The sequence below is a fragment of the Pectinophora gossypiella genome, chromosome 13 (genome assembly GCF_024362695.1).
Source record: "Pectinophora gossypiella chromosome 13, ilPecGoss1.1, whole genome shotgun sequence".
NCBI lineage: Eukaryota > Metazoa > Arthropoda > Insecta > Lepidoptera > Gelechiidae > Pectinophora > Pectinophora gossypiella.
Genome location: NC_065416.1, coordinates 3,475,996 through 3,496,517, shown reverse-complemented (window position 1 = coordinate 3,496,517; position 20,522 = coordinate 3,475,996). Strand labels below are relative to the sequence as shown.

The following is a 20,522-nucleotide window of genomic DNA, read 5'->3' as shown; positions in this document are numbered from 1 at the left end:
TATTTTCAGTTCTATACATTTGCGACGGAAAATTCCAATTGATATTAACTCAGAACTACTGACTATGTTTATTGACTTAGTTGTTATGGTCTGAATCATCCCTCAAGGTTTTCGTTACGATGTCACTAACACCCTGTATAACTAGGACCTTCAACAGTGCAACAACAAGCTTTCTTGTTACTTATGAGAAAGAATATTATGTAATTTATTTTTGTTCTACTTTCGAAATTTTAAAACCACTGACCAAAACCAAGAAAAGTAATTGTTATTGGCTTTTACCCACTGTAATAAAGATATAGGACTTTATACAGTTGCTTTCTCTTTAAAAATAATAAGATACAAAAATCCAAATAACTTCAAAACCACTTAAGTATATTTCTTCTGAATGAAAATATTTTGTAACTGTCGTGTATTTCATTAATAATGATCTTACTTATGGAACATGAGAGTATTTTATTAGTTAATTAAAGGCTTCAAAATATGTCTTAAAAATCATCACTGTCAATCACAAATGACACTAAAAAGTAAGAGAATGATTTTAACAGTTTTTCAATATTTTTTTCTTGTCATATAGGTACCTACTACTCGTGATTTTTACTGTGGGTACCATATAATTTAATTTAATATTAGTTGTACTATTTATGATAGTGGTGCCCTGCTAACACAGGATGTTCAAACTTGGGCAATTACAAAAATATTAAATTCAATAGATTCATTGAAGACTCTATCTGCACTACATTAGTATTTAATTTATTTACTGTATTGGTGCAGATTTTAGTTAGACAGTAAAACTTTTTTACCGCCAAAATAGGTACCACAATTCCTTATTAACGTAAACCACACTTTTGTTGGTGTGCAGCATTTTCCGTCTGTGTTTTTCCATATTGCATTTTTTTATATAGGTAATTTAAGAAGCCACGACAGTCAATAAAAAAATAAAAAAATAAGTAATAAATAATAATATAAGACACGATATTTGCCTTCCCTTTAATTTGTTCCATGTATCTTCTTGGTCATTTCGTGACCGTTAGATAAAAAATAATCGATCGGTTTAGTCTCGACTGATACATCACTATGCTAATGATCGTCACAACACTGGCTTCTGTATTTTGACAGATCTAATTCGTATCGTAAATTGAAGCTATTGTAAAGTGTTGTTTATACTGAAATATAAACACTAATTGTGCTGAACTAGTCATTCTGTTTAATATACTAACCTGGTATGATTTATTTTAGGATCGACCCCTAACGGGCAGATCAAGAGCGATGCGCCTCGTCATCCACCGCCGCAGACCTACCAGCCTCCTCAACGATTATCCCCAGAGAAGACACGGACGTTACCCTCAGGGGGTAGTGGCGTGGGGGCTCTGTCTGCAGCGATATCCGAGGCCTTGGCGAATAGAGAGGCGCAGAACAGGGAAGTTAGAGAGCCCCCACGAGACCCCCCGCCGGCGAGGCCTATGGTCCGGAGGCAGCCGAGTGATATACGGGCGAGGGGGCCCCCGCCGCAGCCGCCTGTGCAGAAACCTGGAGTGCCTTTGGTAAGTTTACTTATTAACTTCACTTTTATGACTTCTTTTGACTTCGGTTTTTATGACTGAATAATTTGATAAATAAGATGATTCTGTGCTTCGGAGGGCACGTTAAGCTGTTGGTCCCGGCTATTAGCCGTAAAAACACCTTCACCAACCCGCAACGAGCAGCGTGGTGGAGTATACTCCATATCCCCTCCGGTTGATTTAGGGGAGGCCTGTGCCCAGTAGTGGGACGTATATAGGCTGTTTATGTAATTTGATGAATCGGTAGGCAACTAAGTATGCTTTGTTTTTTTAATCTATCCAAGAATTTCTTACTTAGTATTGATTCCTATAGAACTGTGTTCGAACGTAAGGATTTGAGCGTAGGCGATTGATATAATTGTCGACACTCCATACTCTCAAGTACTCGTAGACCCTCATCTTAACCTCCTAAGCCCGAGATTTCCAGACACAATAGTTAAACATTCAGTCTTACGTTAAAGGATTTATTCAGTTACAACGTAAATAAGCAATCATAGGCAAGCCGCAAAAAAAGCAATTAACTCGGCGCTCAATCGCAGTGTACCTATTTAAATATCGTAAATTCCATTTACGTGCTGTACTTTCGTACGTCGTTTACTCACTATACTGGTCTCCGCTTCGGTAGAAACGTAACCTGCAACTGTTAGTGACTAATGATACGTATTAATAGCACAAAAATGCCCCATAAATAGTAGTTCGGCTCCTTATTTCTGTGTACTCAGCAATTTACCCGTCGAAGTCACAGGCGAAGCCAAAATACAAATAACATAAAACGCGCATATCAGGTTTTGTGTCATTTAATGCGTGACTGTTGAGTCTTCGATACGATACTTAACTTAATAATCCCTTTATAAAACGTGGGTACAAAAATAAGACAAAAACTAAATGTCCGTCCGTCCTTACTACCTACGTGCAGATATTTTTGGATTTTCGTGTCCTATTAAGGCCAATGCAGTAAAATATATCTATAGATAAATTGAGACTGGTCCTTTGTGTCAGCGGTTTGTTTCTCAAACTGGGAGCTCCGGTTCGATCATCTGTACCGGACTTGCACAGAGTTATTAGGTAATTAATTTATCTTACGTGCAAGTTTTACCAACACAGTCACCTTTATAGACGGCGATACGGTTCACCACCTAACACGTTGGTCTAACAGAAATCTCGGTGGGGTGTGTGTGGGTACTTAGTTCAATATTCAATATTCTTTATTTGCATACTATGATCGTGTACAGGTTTGTAAGTTACATATGAGTTTCACATCATAGACCCTTTCGGGCACAACAAAAACCATACGATGAACTTACCTCTGACTTCCAGTTCGTAGACCACTTATCTCCGTAGAGAATTAGATAAAACTGCAGTGGCCACCCATGACCCAACCTGTCGCCCAGGAGACCCTTGACATTTAGTAAAAAGTAACCGATTTTACTATTTGGACCACCCTATTGTATAGGGTAAGGAAGGGACAAATAAGGAGTTGATTTAAGATCCCGTCCGTAGTTTTACCCTTGCGATTGCGACCCAACTTGCGACCTCCGGTCCTAAATGAGGGATACATTATGTTACGCAGGTCCTCTCCAAAGTTACGTTGAACCAAATAGACGCCTGGAAAAGTCATCAGTTAGTGTTGCCGAATTAATCGATTATTTACCTCTAAATAATCAAAATATCGATAGTACTATCGATATTGGAAATTCTACAATTGTAGTTAATAGTTATTGTTTCTATGCTGTTATGGGAACAAATAAAAACATATGTATAACACGTTCAGCTGCTTGACTTCCCAGGCATGTCGTAAAAACCGACAGAGGGATTGTGTCCCCTAACATGATGGACTAATGTTATGGGCGATAGGCTGATCCCTTATCACCATAAGGTTTATTATATCCAGCTTACGACATCGTATCAACAGTGGTTGCTAGTTGTCTTTGTTTACTTGTGGCTCTGCCCACCCCATTAGGGATTACGGGCGTGAGTTTATGTATGTAAGTAGTTATTGCATACTATCGATTTAATCTATGCTATCGACAGAGGCGGAGAGTTACTGTTCTACTATACGTTCTGATGCTCCACTGTAGGTCGCTTTATGTACCACGATAACCAAAGTCCGTAAAGACGAAGTCGCGGACGGAAAGGTATTTTGTATAAAAATAAAACTTTTCCTTTGTATCGGAGCCCATGCATCGAAGTAAAAATAAAAGATGCGCCCACACAGTAGGTAATAAGGCAGAAATATGCTTAGCGGGATGGTTCGCCACGCGCGGAGATTAGAAATATCACTTGTGGGAGGCGCGTTTGGTAACAAAAGATAAATATCGCGGCTTAATGTCAACCTTGTAATGACATGAAGAGATGCTCAGTATTATCTATGGAGTAAATCGTATTTTAATCAATGTCTTCTTTATAAATAGTCTTCTTTATTGTATAGATGGCATATTGAAACGTTTAGGATTAGCATCGTAGCGAAACGATTTGATGAACCTAATTTGACAACCATATGGAAGAAATCTACGTAATTGAGTTTGGTGTGTCCGTGGCTCATGTTCGATAGGTCTCCCATAATACCAGCGCCGCGGCCCGTGCTAAGCACGTGTCACGGCATTATGCTGAGGGAGATCCTTTTTTTATTTTGGGCGCCTCCATTGTGTATTTAATGTCTGTATTATTTGTCTTTTTGTCTTTGTTTTTTTTTTCTACTTTTTTATTTCTGTAATGTAAGTTTGTAAATGTGGCGTCCAATATGGAAATAAATATTTTCTTTCTTTCTTTCTTTCTTTCTTTATCTATTAAGCGATAAGGGTGCCGTTTGCCGTATAGTAGTTAAGTCTCTTTGGTAACTATTTAATTTTGGAGCAATAAAGTACATTTGAATTGAATTTAATTGAATTGTGTATTTTAGATTGCCCTTTGGGTAATCTGATGCTCTGCTCGATGACATAAAAAACGAGGGTCGATATAGAGATATACGATTACGTATATAAAGTGGATACGATAAAAGTATTAAGTACGCTACGGGAGGCTCTTTTCTTCCACCAAAATGCAATTAATAATGTCATCTATCGTACCATGTCATCATCGCTAATTTAAGAGCCACGCTCTTGTCGGTGTAGCATTCCTCTCCATGCTACTTTTTAGGGAAAAATAGGGCAATGGTTTCCCTCTTGCCTTCTGCCCTCCATCCCCCTTCTCTGGCATCGTACCATGTAAACAAACATAAAAAAGAAATCTAATAGATGTGACTTATAAAAAGTAATGTACATCTAATCCATACTACATTCTACACTAATATTATAATGCAAAAGTAACTCTGTCTGTTTTCTTTAACCGCTGAAAAGTTTTAGATTAAAGCTATGGAGATAATTTGAGACCGAAGAAGGAACATAGGATAGTTTTCGACCTGGAAATCATCCCCTAAGGGGATGGAGCTAATGTGTCGCGCGCGATAACCGAAGCCCACGCGGACAAAGTCGCGGGCGGAATGCTAGTGATTTATAAAGTATAACATGTTCAGCAGGGCTAATCGATCGATCGATTAAATATGTTTGTCGAAATCGATAAGTTTTTTCCCTAACATGCGTGACACGTGATTTCGTTCGTATTTTGATGTCTTATTTGGTGTCACATATTAGCACCAATCGACAAAACGACATATTTATTATATCGTCAGAATCGATAAAATGACCGTGACAAAATATTATCGCGTTGCGCATGTTAGCCTTACTGGTGAAAATGAAAAATGAAAATGAAAAAAATTTGTTGGTAATATACATCATCACCAGCCCATTAACGTCCCCACTGCTGGGGCACGGCCTTTGCGAAAGTTGCTTAACTTCAACAATCGCAGACCGAGCGCGTTTACCGCTGCGCCACCGAGCTCCTAATATACTATTACAAGTCATTAATTAATTGGTGTCCTCCGACTATGAATCCCAGTAGTGGGCGCCGGCCGCCGCCATTGGCTCTGCATTTGGTAATGCGTTTAATTGACTTAACCTTGCCCGCTTGGAGAAATCTTCACGCCGTTTGTTTAAGCCGTGTTATTGACACATAATGGTTGTTGTTATATCAAAACTCAACGTACTACACGTTGAGTTCGATTGTATCGCACACAAGTTCGTTTACAGAACATACAAAAATAAATTTAAAAGAGATTATATATTTTTCTATTGCGAGGTTTTGTTGGAGAATATCAAATCAGACGGGTTAATATAATAAGGCCACATTGAAATTTGTTACTTTTTTTTAATCAATTTTATGCGCAAATGTCGAATTGCTTTAAAGTGGCCTTTTTAGATCCTAACGGCCTCACATATAAACCTGGTGTAGCTTTTATACCTAGCATAAACTAAGAAGCAAGAGAAGTGTGTAAGGATGGAAGTAAGCAAATGGAATTCTGTAGTCTCTGCTGGTATGTATGTATAAACTAAGAATAGGAAAAATCTCTACAAATAAGATCGGTATAACTTATACCTTGTTGTAATATGTCGTACTAGAATGTGATTTTGGGAAAGCCGCTTATGAGGTTTCCGTTTTTAGTTTTTTTTTGTTTGCGAGGAAATCCACATTCGCGAGAAATGCATTTTCGGAGATATATGACCTAACCTGTATTGAGCTGGTTTTCCCTTCGCGGGTTGGAAGGTCAGACAGGCAGTCGTTTTTGTAAAAAACCGGACCTGTCAAACCTTCAGTTTAGGTAAGCGGACCCTGTGAAAAACGGGATAATGCTAGGGAGATGATGATGAGGTTTCCGCTATAAAGCGACGATAAGGACATCACTAACCCAACATCCATATAGATAAGTTTGTGATTAGAGGAAAGACGTACGAATAGCCTTAATTAACTGACGCGTTATTACGTTCTTTATTAGCTTGATACGTCCTTTTATATAAATAAAACACAGGCGTAAATTGCAGTACAAATGTTATGAAGAGGAGAACTTTTTTACCTAGCCTTTAGGCAGATAGTGTTAAGAGTGAAAAATGTTCCATTTTTAAAAAACAAGTAGTTAAATGTCATATCAGCCAGTGTCCTTATTATTGAAGAGTTTTTACAACACAAATGAAATAGGTGTTATACTTTATAACGTAACATTATTGGGATGACAGCAGGACAGAGATACAGCACATCGCGTAGTGTGAAAGGGACGAGAGATATGCCAATTTAATAATGTTACGTTTTACAAGGTTATAGTGTTATCTATTATGTAATTTATGTAGGTATCTAAATAAGGTAACTTTTCTTTTAATTTATACTTTTTTCGGTGACGTGGTTTCTAGGAGCAATAGGCTCGCCCCCTATTAAATAACATGGGACTTAATTATACCTACCTATCTACCTAACAGTAGGTAATATATTATACACTTCTGCCTACCTCTTGAGGGGTACAGGCGAGCTATGTATGTATGTAACTTTCTGTCTACTCGGCCAACCTTCTAGACTACTGGGCCATGGAGTCGAATATTCGCGCATTTCCAACATTTCATCCGAACCGGTTGGTTGTCACAACGTCCGGTCCATTCATTCGTAATCTTTATTTTATAGCTTAACTTGACATATAAGGTGAATGCCTCAGGTACGGATTTAGAAGCATTTTATATGGGAGTCAACGGGTGCGGTCCTATTGTCTATACGTTTTTGCGCTACGCTGCATATAAAAATCTCATTCCGTGTGTCGCTTAACACGTAAGTGCGAGCGAGATAGATAGTCGCGGTCTCCCTTACTCCTAAACGGATTACGGTCATTTAAGACGGTAAGGTCCAGAGGGGGTGAGTTCAGCGCCCGATACAAGTGGTGCGGGGCGGAGAGTTACCGTACTATATGTAGTATTATTCCTTATGCCCTGAGTCCGCGCCTGAAGCAACAGTCGTTGGCCCAGACAGCCAAATGTAATGTGCAGTGACGTCATAACGCCATCATAAACGACCCAAAAATGGCAGTTCCAATGACATCATTTTTATTAATCAAATCTAAAATAATATCATGTTTCAAATTTTATTTAAAAGACAAAGGAAAATAGGTTCTATCGACAGTATCGCCATTATTTTAAGTTTGTCATTGTATTTATTATAATTGAAGTATGAATTTCCCCTGGAATTTATTTCTAGAATAAAATGGGAATTATTTATGACTTTATGACCCTGTTGGAGGTTTTCCTGTATAGAGTTCATGCGCAAGTAATATTCCTTATACTGATAATAAAACAATAAGTATTATTAGAATGAAATGTTTCGAATAAACTGTTTCCTTTATGTTATTTTGTTTATTACCGCCAGTGGAATTAGGCTTTGTAATTACTTTGTGTAATATCCCGTGAGTAAGTTTCCATAAAAATGCTTATTTATGCCTACAAATATGGCAAAATAAACAGCCTACCTACAGGCTATAAGGATGTGCATCCCTATCGATAGCGGTCGTCCCGATTTTTCACTATTTTTGTCTTATACTATATCATCGATGACTACTGACGTCATGGTCTGCCGACTGGCATCATGGTGAGAGAGTTAGGCTCTCAATCGGCGGGTCCTGGATTCCGAATCTAGGTGGGGACATAATCACCAAAAAAAATACTTTTTTGATCCCTAGTTTGGTTAGGACATTGCAGGCTGATCATCCTACGGTTGGAAAGAAAGTAAGATGATCCGTGCTTCGATGGGCAAATTCATCACCTCCCTAGAATTATCCCGTTTTCCACAGGGTCCGCTTACCTAACCTGAAGATTTGACAGTTCCGGTTTTTTTGCGGAAGCGACTGCATGTCTGACCTTCCAACACGCGAAGGGTAACCCAGACCAATACAGGTTAGGTCACATACCTCCGAAAATGCATTTCTCAGGAATGTGGGTTTCTTCACGATGTATTCCTTCACCGCTGAGGACGTGATAATCATTTATGATCCAAACGTGAATTCGAAAACAAATTCGACAATTGGTTTAGGCCTGTGTTGGATTCAAACCTGCGACCTTAAAGTGAGAGTGATTCGTGATTGGGTGGGCAAATTACGACTACTGCTCAGTAAGTAGGGAGTCGTTACAACAGCCATGCCAACGGCCTATAGTAACCCTGACACCAGGGTTGATGAGAACAAGGCGACAGAAGAAGTGACATGATTCTTTTAGCGTTCTGACTTACAATTACAAATCTTCCTCTCGATTTTCGGATCTGGCAACACTAATCTGGTGTATTTTGCGACGTTAAATGCAGTAATCTTTTCCCATGAAAACAACACTTTATTGTTTAGAAACTTTCGTAGTTGCGTTCTTGATAAATACTTCCGTATCTAACGACGCAATAACCATTTTTCCAAGCGTTTTAAAATAATGTGTGACAAGCAATAAACTATGCGTTATTTATTAAACAACTTAGCATTAGCGTCAGAGGTACGGTCACGAGCACCAATATTTTGGTACCATGTTACACGATTTTTTTGACAAATTGCACTGTTAAGTCTCACTAAATGTCAAATATGTTAGTGCCACAGACTTCTAAAGTGTGTACACTATATTGCTCATGACTGTACATCCATCCCAAGATGAAGTACCCACACCTCAACGAACTTTCTGTGTCTGTTATTTATTCTTATAATTTCTCTACACTGGGAGTTAGGATAATGCGTAGAACACATTAATTCGAGGGCTGCGGGGTTAAAAAGGCCACATTGAAGCAATTTATCTCAAAGTGATTTGCTATTTGACATTGCGCATTGACTTTTATATTAGTGAAATTGCAATATTGCTCTTTAGATGAATAGGGTAGTTTCCAACTAGTGAAATCAGTTACTTTTTTACTAAACGTCAAATCACGAAATTGCTATGGACTTTGTATGATAAAGCATCCTGTAACGTCATGGAAAAACGTGATAACACTTAATTAACTAATTAACTTAACTTATTATTACATTTTCTTTATTAAAATTCATAAGTAAGTAAAATAGTTAAAAGAAAACGTTTTTGTCACATTTAGGCCTGTCTTTATTTGGTAATCAGAATTTCATGATTTATCTTTGACCTAGGATTCTACCCAATTGATTCAATGTGGCCTTTTAGAGACTCCCGTGTTCATTCGATTCTGTGGCGAGTCTGGCGATGTTTTTCTTGTAACTAACAAAATGTTATTCATAATGTTTATGAGTTTGAATTTGATACATAAGTTCACAGCTATGGTCTCAATCGGGATAGTCAAACGTGCACCCAAAGGATGATGACCTAAGTACCCACACCTCCCCGAGCTTTCTGTTAGACCAACGTGATAGGTGGTGAGCCGTATCGCCGTCTATAAAGACAACAATTTAGACAACAATTGACAGTTCTACTCTACTTTCTCGACGTTACAACTGGAAGACCCGTCAATTTAAGCAGTTGTTATGGAACACTAATATTATGTTATTTCTCTGAATGGGTCGTACGTTTCCAATATCACTCGTAAACAAACTGTGTTATGAGATTTCTTTCACTTACCTAACGACCTAAGTACTGTTCGATGTATGCACAGTTATCACGTGATATCACACAGATGCGTGTGTACGATAACTTTATTTTATTTTTTTTATTTTTTTTTGACGTGACTTATTGTAGATTTGCCGCAGATGGCATTAACTACTTGGCCGGACAAATGGGGAGCGCTGAAGGCTCTCACCCGGGTGTACGATAACGTCAATGTGTGGTGTCTGTGTAAAACGAGGTTTGTATGAAGTTCGGGGAAGGTAGCAAGGCAGTGATGGAATGCCTTAAAGGCGGTGATAGGGGTCATTTCGTTTTCACCGTTTAGACTAACAGGGACCTCAAGGAGGGTTGACGTCAGGCAGGCGGGCGGTTGTAAATAAAAACAATAACTTTCAAATCAAATAAATCAAAATCTTTATTTGTGAATACAGATACAAAAGGATGTTACGTAAAATTATTACAATCTCTGTATTCAGCCTGTTAGTAGGCATACAAATAGTGGCTTATTATTTATGTACTTAATATTAAATTCAAAATTTTATATAACGTGTTGCTGTTTTGTACTTTTTTTTTTGAGACTTTGAACAACATGTTTTTAAAAAGTACTAATAAATCAGTATTCGTCGTAATTTAACGTTTTGAAAGCACTTGCCAGGCTACGCTCACCAAAAGTAATATAGATGGCTTTGTACAGCTATAACGTGATAATTATTCCAAAATAGTAATGACAAAAGCATATATAAAAAAAAATATTGCTTTATATTCGGATCACATTATGTATAGAACTAGCTTTTGCCCGCGACTTCGTCCGCGTGGCGTGTTATAAAAGAGAGATCTTTGTGTGTGTGAGAGTGCATATCAAATTTCAAGCATCTAACTTATGCAGTTTAGATTTTTTCATACATTTTTTTCCCGCTAACTCCCATTTTTCAAAATACAGCCATAACTAAACTTTATATTTACTAAGTTATGCATGCATGCTAGATTGAAAACATCTATCTTACGCGGTTTCGATTTTTTCATACAAATGTTTCTACCCGCTAACTCCCGTTTCCGTGGGAATTTTACAATATCCTGTTGCAACTAAGCTTCAAGTTAACTAAGGTATCTGCATGCCAAATTTCAAGCGTCTAACTTAAGCGGTTTAGATTTTTCATACAAAAGGATTTTCCCGCTAATTCCCGTTCCCGTGGGAATTCCGGGAATTCCTTTCTTAGTGCACCTCTACGGTACCTAAGCTACGTCCCTTCCAAATTTCAAGTGCCTACGTTTAGCCGTTTAGGCTGTGCGTTGATATGTCAGTCAGTCAGTTTCTCCTTTTATATAGATTATGTTGCTATCTTTATTGCTTCTCTTTATTTTAGGTGGAAGATGTAATTGTGCCTGGGTGTGATAAAAAGGATCATCATTTATACCCAATAATAAAGATAAAAAATGCATATGTCTGTTATCCATGAAATTAGATGGTTAAACGAAAAAAAAAAAATCTGTACAGCGCCATCTATATTGTTTTTGAAGAACGTAGCCTGGAAAGTCCTTCATTATATTAGCTACTTTGATCTAAAGTCGGATAACGAGTAGCTGCTTTATAACATTTAAGGTTAATTATCAAGCATTGAGGAGTTAACTCGAATAATTACACAAGCCAAGTACCTAATTATTTTCTGTATTCACTTTGAAGATTTCAATTTGTGTATAATTTGGTTTAAAAATGTTTTATGATGCATTCTTTGTGGGCCTTGTCTTGTAAGAGAATATAGGATAGGATAGAGACTTATGTATTAAAAATGTAGTACCTAGGTTTTATTACGGCAATAAAAATTGTTGTAAATGTTCGTATTCAACAAAATTTTGTAAGGTAAGATAGAAGTTAATGCGTCATTGTATATTGCCTGTGGCCTCCGTGGTCCAGTGGTTGAGCGTTGGGCTCACGATCCGGAGGTTCCGAGTTCGAATCCCGGTGTGGACATATCACAAAAATCACTTTGTGGATATAGTTTGGTTAGGACATTACAGGCGGATCACCTGATAGTCCGAAAGTAAGACGATCCGTACTTCGGAAGGCACATTAAGCCGTTAGTCCCGGTTACTACTTACTGATGCAAGTACGTTGTACGAAGAAGAAGATTGTATATTTTCTCTTTTTAGTAGTCACGTTTTCATAACCACATATTTTTAATTTCCAATAAAGTTATCGCAGATTGCGAATAGCTTAGCATTCTAACCTTGGCATATCTATCTACCGTGCGATATCATATCGCGTTACTTATCAATCATACGTCGATAATTGTTGACAATGTTCTTGCAAGTTTTTGTTTAGTTTTGTACACTTGCAAAATGGACGGACGTTCCCGGACTCGTAAAAAGAAAATAGAAGAATCATTCGACGAAGAATGTAAAGCTATTGCCACTGATGATGAAAGGGCAGTAGAAAATGAAGAATGTTTGCAAGACCCTGATTTCGAAGAAGAAACATCGCTTAACGAAAGACGATATTCAGATGATATCACCCCAATAAATGAAAGTGCATTATTTGATGAAGATACTATTGAAGAACAAACAAAAGAAACCACTGAAAAATACGAGGACAAGGATATAGTACAAGACGATGACGTGGACAATAAATCAGATGAATATCATTCGGAAGATGATGCTACTGAAACATACAGAAAGACAACAATGAATAGCAATGATATTCATGAACTAGAAAACCACGAAGATGTTTTAGAAGAAAGTAAACAAGATAATGAAGACGATTCAGTCGAAGTAGAGACCGTAATAAGGCCTGTGTCTTGGAAAATTGCTATGTTTGAAAGCTTTTTGAAAAGTAGTGACACACCGACTCTAACAACAATACATGATGCAAACATTACTGAAGAAGAAGACACTATTGCAAATGAAGAGTTAAATGATGAAGATGAAGGTGAAAATGTAGAAGATGAACATAATAATGCAATACAAGACACATGTACTAAAGAAGAAACAGAAGATGCCGCCGAGGACATAGTTAATACAAAAGAAGACGACACATTGCATGACGATGATAATTCCCTAATTGACGAAAATGCAATAACTGAAGAGATCTTTACTATTGAAGACGAAACTGAGGATGATAATAAAATAAATAAGTCAAAACGCACTTATTTTAATAACGTTGACGATGAAAATTACATTGATGAAAGTTTACTGAAGAATGAACAGGTCGATGAAGAAGAAACAGTAAATGAGGAGACAGAAATAATTGGTTTTAGAAATGATGCAGAAGAAACTATAGCTACCGGTGAAGAGGCATCAATTGATGATGGTGATACTAATGAAGGACATATAGATGAAACCTTGCTAGACACTGAACAAGTTGAAGATGAAGCACCTGGGGAAGAAGAAACTGTAACTGACGAGACAGATACGATTATTTTCAGAAATAATGCGTCTTATGACGAAGACGATGATACTGCTATCGATGAAGACGCTTTAATCGATGATGGTGAACCTAATGAAGAAAGTATAATGTTAGAAGACGACGATAATAATATACCTGAATTTATAAGGATGGTGCGGGTATGTAATAACTTTCTACATTCTATTGAGTTTCCGAAAAGAACGATCCAAGAATACTTAACAAGAACCTACTTACCTTTCTGTCCCTTTTCAATTTGAACAGTGAATTTAATTATCTTTTGTTGTCGCTTGGCATTCAGCTTTCACCAGATGAACATGGATGGACCTTACTTTTTACTCAGCTAAGACGAAGTTAATTGCGTTTTGCTCTAGCATTGTTTAATCTAAGATAAAATAACGCGAGATCGTAAAGTGACGTCACTGTCGCCTTTAGTCTCGCTTTAACGTAAATATGCGACGATAACTACATTCGTTTGAACAAAGTGTGCAGGAGTGACTTATCATCACGCCTCGTGTGACTCATTGTCAATTTACTGACCATAATATTAGAACTATCTTTACTGTGTATCTTGATGCGAATGGAATTGCAAATTGCTGATTTGCTGCTGATTTTGAGTCATAAGTTGCTGCTCTATGACACATTATAAAGGTAGCTATTGCGATAGCAAAGCAGTAAAAAAATGTTATGGCTTTCAAATAATACTGTTTCGTTTTGAAGAGCAAACCAATTTGTGTTCTATGATGCCGCAATATCGGCGCGGAACCCGTGCCGCCTATACAGGTTAGGTTACGAATTCAATGCCTAACACGTTTATCGCATTAGTATCTGACTTAGACGACGCCCTAATGCTATGTGCGGCAAATCTGTAGTAAGACAAGTCAAAATACCTGCTTGCACAGAATTTGTTTAGCAGATAGGCTTCCAACTACCAATCAGTCAGCAAATGGTATGTCAATAAAAAGGAAACATTAAAAGGTAAAGCATAGTGGCCTTGCGGTGTAACCATTTTGGTAAACAGGTTAGTGAAATCAGCATACCAACTTGATAGTTTACACAGTGACAGTGGTACACGCGTTATTGCGAAACGGGGCCAAAAGGGGACATCCTGAAAAGTGATTACGGTTTGAGGACGAGTGAATAACTCGTAATATGAGATGAGAGTCACAGTTGGTTGGCGCATGAATGCATTTAATAAGGTACTTACGCGTTTTATTTTATTAAAATGTTATACCAATGCATAATGAATCCAGCACAGGCCTAAACCAATGATTGTCGAATTTGTTTTCGAATTCATGTATGGATCATAAATATCACGTGCTCAGTGGTGAAGGAAAACACCGCGAGGAAACCCACATTCCCGAGAAACTGTATTGGGTTGGTTTTCCCTTCGCGGGTTGGAAGGTCAGACAGGCAATCGCTTCTGTAAAAATCCGGACAAATCTTCAGGTTAGGTAAAAAAAACGGGATAATGTTAGGGAGATGATATACCAAAGCATAATGAAGCTTCCATTATATATACCCAAAATCTTTTAAAATAACATAAATTGAATGTTAAAAGCAACGGTTCCAACAGGAATTCAATCTTATTATTATCTTGTACATTACATATAACAGCCTCCGTGGTCTAGTGGTAAGAGCGTTAGGCTCACGATCTGGAGGTCCGGGTTCGATTCCCGATGGGGACATTGTCGAAATCACTTTATGAGACTGTCCTTTGTTTGGTAAGGACTTTTCAGGCTTGAATCACCTGATTGTCCGAAAAAGTAAGTTGATTCCGTGCTTCGGAGGGCACGTTAAGCGGTTGGTCCCGGCTATTAGCCGTAAAAACACCTCCACCAACCCGCAGTGGAGCAGCGTGGTGGAGTATGCTCCATACCCTCTCCGGTTGATTGAGAGGAGGCCTGTGCCCAGCAGTGGGACGTTTATAGGCTATTTGTGTGTTGTATACATTACATATATATTTCATATTCAAGACTGTCGCTAGGCCTTGTGTACGTGTATTATACTATTGTTTCTATTTAAACAAACTAGATGACGTTAATAGTTGCTACGATTTCCAATGTCACGTTTCTGTCACGCGAATCAAATAGGTTGTACTTACTAGGGTAAATAAAACGGTATATAGAAATAAAACCAAGTTTATTGACATTAAATCCCTAGCAAGTACATAGATCGGATCTCTGGGTCGCAGGTAATTTGATACTGGCTGAGCACCCTTGGTGCAGTAGGAAAACTACCACTTCCCTGTAACTCTTCCCACGACGACACGGGGTACACCGGCGCGCGCAGCAGGGCAGCAGAAACGGTGGGGTAAGTACAGGACCGAAAGTGGATCCAGCGGGTTGTAGAACCCGAAAGGTGAAGCGGTAGAGGTAAGTACAGGACCGGTAGTGGGTCCTGCGGTTGTAGAACTCGAAGGGTGAACCCTGGAACCCGGAATTAGTCATTTCAAGAATTGTCCGAATTCCCCGTCTGACTGCCACATGCCGATTCCTTAGCTTGATTGAAGATGGGAAGTGGATAGCAAGCAAGCTTAGCAATCTAAGATGTGGCTGTCAGCAAATTACACACAATAAAAGTGAATTTAGCAAAATAAATTTAGAAAAAGAACAAAGAACAAGATAAATTTATGGTAGGTAGTTGTTTTTAAAAAACTATCTAACAAAATAGTAAAATTGAATATTTTAAGCTGAATAATTTTAATAGTAACGATATTAAACGTATTTTGTACATTATTATTGTTCCATTTAAGAATTATTTAAACAAGGAAAGTACTTAGGTACAAAGATAACTTTACGTTGGTTAAGTAGAATTAATTTAGAAAAATTGACAATTTAAATGTTGTTTTGAACATAAAAGATTGCTAATTATGATATAAAATAAGCACTAAAGCGTGAAAATACATTTACCCGATGATTATGAAAAATGACAGTCATGCAATGAACAAAGAAAGCATGTACTAGTCTACGTTGATATTTAAACTAATAAAAATAGTAATTGCTACACTTACCCAATTAATGGGGATAACACAATACTATAAATTATTATATCGTAGACAAAATTAGTAAAAAAAACGTATTTAAAAAATATACGAGTAATCGAGGTGTTCTCGCTACAAAGGCAGAAGGATTGTGTCGAACATCCGACCGGAAGAGTAACGGCTCGGCTGTGGAATGTAGGTACGGCTACCTACGCAATGTGATAATTATTAAAGTCGTACAATATTAACGGAATTATTTTGTAAATAGATATGTTTTGTTAAATTAATTAGTATATGTTTATTTATGTAATAATATTTTAGTTTTAAGCAGTAGTTTTTAAGTGTTTTCAATGATAACTTTTTGATAGTTCCTAACAGAAAAACAAGAGCAATTACACTCAGTAGTAAAACGCGGCAGGCGTTACATACCCCCCTTTTTTGGGTAGGATTTTCGCTAAGAAAATCCGCTGACTAAAATGTAAGCTAGTCTGTCCTTCTTACTATTGACCATTCTAAAAATTACGTGGTACACATTCATTTCAACCCTTCCATTCACCCCCCTACTTTCTTTCATCCCTTTCACACACAAACAGTTATCTTATTTCGTTTTAAGTGACTGCGTCCTTTCCAAAAAGAGTACTAGACTTTTAACCGCAGCTTAGTACTCACACGTAATCAATAGGAGATTTAAGGTAACCGTTTTTTTTTTTTCTTTTTATAGTATAATTTTCTTATCTTCGGGGTAGGGCCGAAGATAAAATAAATAGAATGTCCTAGGGGTAGGGCCTGGAGATTCAATATTTTTTTTTTTGTAAAAAAAAAATTAGAAATACTATATATAAGTAAATATATTTAAGACGGTAGGTAGTTTTAGTAAGTAAGACATTGTTTTAGGCTAGTTTTGGATTTTTTAGTATAAGTTTTGGTAGTTTTAGTAAGTGTAGTTTTTGTTTTTTTTTTTATTTGATAAAGTAGTATTTAAGGTATTTTTAGAGAATATTAGAAGATATTAGAAGACGCATGCCATGCTCAAGATTTAAGTTTTTGGCAGGCCTAAGGCGTTTGATGGTATTACACATCAATCTCTTGACTGACTCTTACAGTCTGCTCGAGAATTAGTAAGCAGCTGGGGGATTCTATGTTTTTCTCTCACTTCCATCCCAGCAAGGAAGTTTTGTAAATATAGAAAGTTTTATTTTAGTTAGGTAATTTTTTAGATATAATTATTTAGAATAGTTTGTAAGTTTAATATCCTTGACATGCCATGTACCTCTTCATAAAGGAGTTCATCTTTCTGAAGTGATAAATATTTAATTGGACGAGACATCTCTATTACTTTATGTTTAAATTGTAATTAGTTTAGTTTTATAGTTATTTTTTGAGTAAGTGTTGCAAGTACCTGAAGTCTTAATAACTAAAACACAGGAAACGGCAGAAGGAAAATAACAAGAAAACAAATGCTACTATCAAAAGTACACAACAATTAAAACACAGGGATAGACAGAGGTTGGCAGTGCAAAATCAAAGATTTCCTTCTGTGCGATGTGGTAGGTTCGATTTTGAGTTTTTAATTGTATGCAATCACCTTGAAAGAGAAATAGTAAGGTATTCCCACAAAGCAACCACAGCACACAAAAGTTGCAGTTACAATTCACTTAGAGCTAGACAAAATAATCAGACCAACACCAAAGATGACCAAAAATGCCAAAACCAGCAAAAAGGATACTCAGCTCAGTATTTCCTTAGTTGGGCGCCATTGTCACGGTCTTATCACGCGAATCAAATAGGTTGTACTTACTAGGGTAAATAAAACGGTATATAGAAATAAAACCAAGTTTATTGACATTAAATCCCTAGCAAGTACATAGATCGGATCTCTGGGTCGCAGGTAATTTGATACTGGCTGAGCACCCTTGGTGCAGTAGGAAAACTACCACTTCCCTGTAACTCTTCCCACGACGACACGGGGTACACCGGCGCGCGCAGCAGGGCAGCAGAAACGGTGGGGTAAGTACAGGACCGAAAGTGGATCCAGCGGGTTGTAGAACCCGAAAGGTGAAGCGGTAGAGGTAAGTACAGGACCGGTAGTGGGTCCTGCGGTTGTAGAACTCGAAGGGTGAACCCTGGAACCCGGAATTAGTCATTTCAAGAATTGTCCGAATTCCCCGTCTGACTGCCACATGCCGATTCCTTAGCTTGATTGAAGATGGGAAGTGGATAGCAAGCAAGCTTAGCAATCTAAGATGTGGCTGTCAGCAAATTACACACAATAAAAGTGAATTTAGCAAAATAAATTTAGAAAAAGAACAAAGAACAAGATAAATTTATGGTAGGTAGTTGTTTTTAAAAAACTATCTAACAAAATAGTAAAATTGAATATTTTAAGCTGAATAATTTTAATAGTAACGATATTAAACGTATTTTGTACATTATTATTGTTCCATTTAAGAATTATTTAAACAAGGAAAGTACTTAGGTACAAAGATAACTTTACGTTGGTTAAGTAGAATTAATTTAGAAAAATTGACAATTTAAATGTTGTTTTGAACATAAAAGATTGCTAATTATGATATAAAATAAGCACTAAAGCGTGAAAATACATTTACCCGATGATTATGAAAAATGACAGTCATGCAATGAACAAAGAAAGCATGTACTAGTCTACGTTGATATTTAAACTAATAAAAATAGTAATTGCTACACTTACCCAATTAATGGGGATAACACAATACTATAAATTATTATATCGTAGACAAAATTAGTAAAAAAAACGTATTTAAAAAATATACGAGTAATCGAGGTGTTCTCGCTACAAAGGCAGAAGGATTGTGTCGAACATCCGACCGGAAGAGTAACGGCTCGGCTGTGGAATGTAGGTACGGCTACCTACGCAATGTGATAATTATTAAAGTCGTACAATATTAACGGAATTATTTTGTAAATAGATATGTTTTGTTAAATTAATTAGTATATGTTTATTTATGTAATAATATTTTAGTTTTAAGCAGTAGTTTTTAAGTGTTTTCAATGATAACTTTTTGATAGTTCCTAACAGAAAAACAAGAGCAATTACACTCAGTAGTAAAACGCGGCAGGCGTTACACCAATAGTAGCATATATTTCGTATTACATCATAGTATTTATACCCTTTTATACCTACAAGTATTTATACCATAAATCGTATCTCTTAACTAGTCATAATAGAGACACCATACGATTCATCATATCTGTGTTATGACTGTATATCATTGTGGTACTGTGGGTCACCGGCTTGCTTCCTAAACGCGGAGCGCCGGTTCGATCCCCGGTATCGGATTTGCACCAATGAATTATCAATTTATCTTAAGTTCTATTTTTAACCCCCGACGCAAAAACGACGGGGTGTTATAAGTTTGACGTGTTTGTGTAAATGTGTATGGGTCTGTCTGTGGCATCGTAGCTCCCAAACGGATGATCCGATTTTAATGCGGCTTTTTTTGTTTGAAAGGTCGAGAGTGTTCTTAGCTATGTTTGGTGGAAATCGGTTCAGGTCTTCAAGGTCATCAGGTCGTTTGTTAAGTGTGATAGGAATGTTACACGCTCAGTTTGCTTGCAAGCATATGTAGGATAAGTTATTTTTGCCTTTTATAGGGTTTAGCATTTTTAACCTTTTGTCATAATAATTGAGTACTTTTTTTTGGTCGGGGGTATTTAAAATTATTAATTTAATGTTATCACTAACACAATTGGCCATTATAGACGGCGATACGGCTCACCATGTATCACGATGGTCTCACAGAAAGCTTGGTGGAGCGTTGGTGCTTAGTTCATCGTTCGGTGGCAGTACCTCTGGCTACCCCAACTGGGATTATAGTCGAGAACTCCTGTTATGTGTTATCTTCTGTATGACTCTAATACTAATAGTGTGTGGCTCTGTACAACCTGATTATGTGAGTGCATGTTTGCCTTCACAATCTCACATTATTTTAGCGAGACTATCGAGTCTCGGAGTTTTGAAAGGTCTGCATGGGGCCGGAGCACTATTATTATCAACCTACACCATCCAGGTGTACGGCAAATGCCTCTAGTTTTCCTCCACTCCTCTTTATCTGGGATTCTCTTTCGACGATGTCAGTCGCATCGAACTCGCCACGCCATATTTTTCG

The 20,522-nt window shown here is 37.3% G+C and overlaps 1 protein-coding gene across 3 annotated transcripts in view; it reads left to right on the top strand.

Moving 5' to 3' along the window:
• The window catches only part of LOC126371705 (uncharacterized), a 44,064-nt gene that overhangs the window by 1,618 nt on the left and 21,924 nt on the right, over positions 1 to 20,522 (top strand). Inside the window, exon 2 of one of the 3 annotated variants that reach the window (XM_050017020.1) lies at positions 1,237 to 1,541. In XM_050017020.1, the coding sequence (XP_049872977.1) occupies positions 1,237 to 1,541 (305 nt within the window). Of the gene's footprint in view, positions 1 to 1,236; positions 1,542 to 11,898; positions 13,556 to 20,522 lie in introns of those variants that run through there. The other 2 variants (XM_050017018.1, XM_050017019.1) reach the window with 2 other exon arrangements.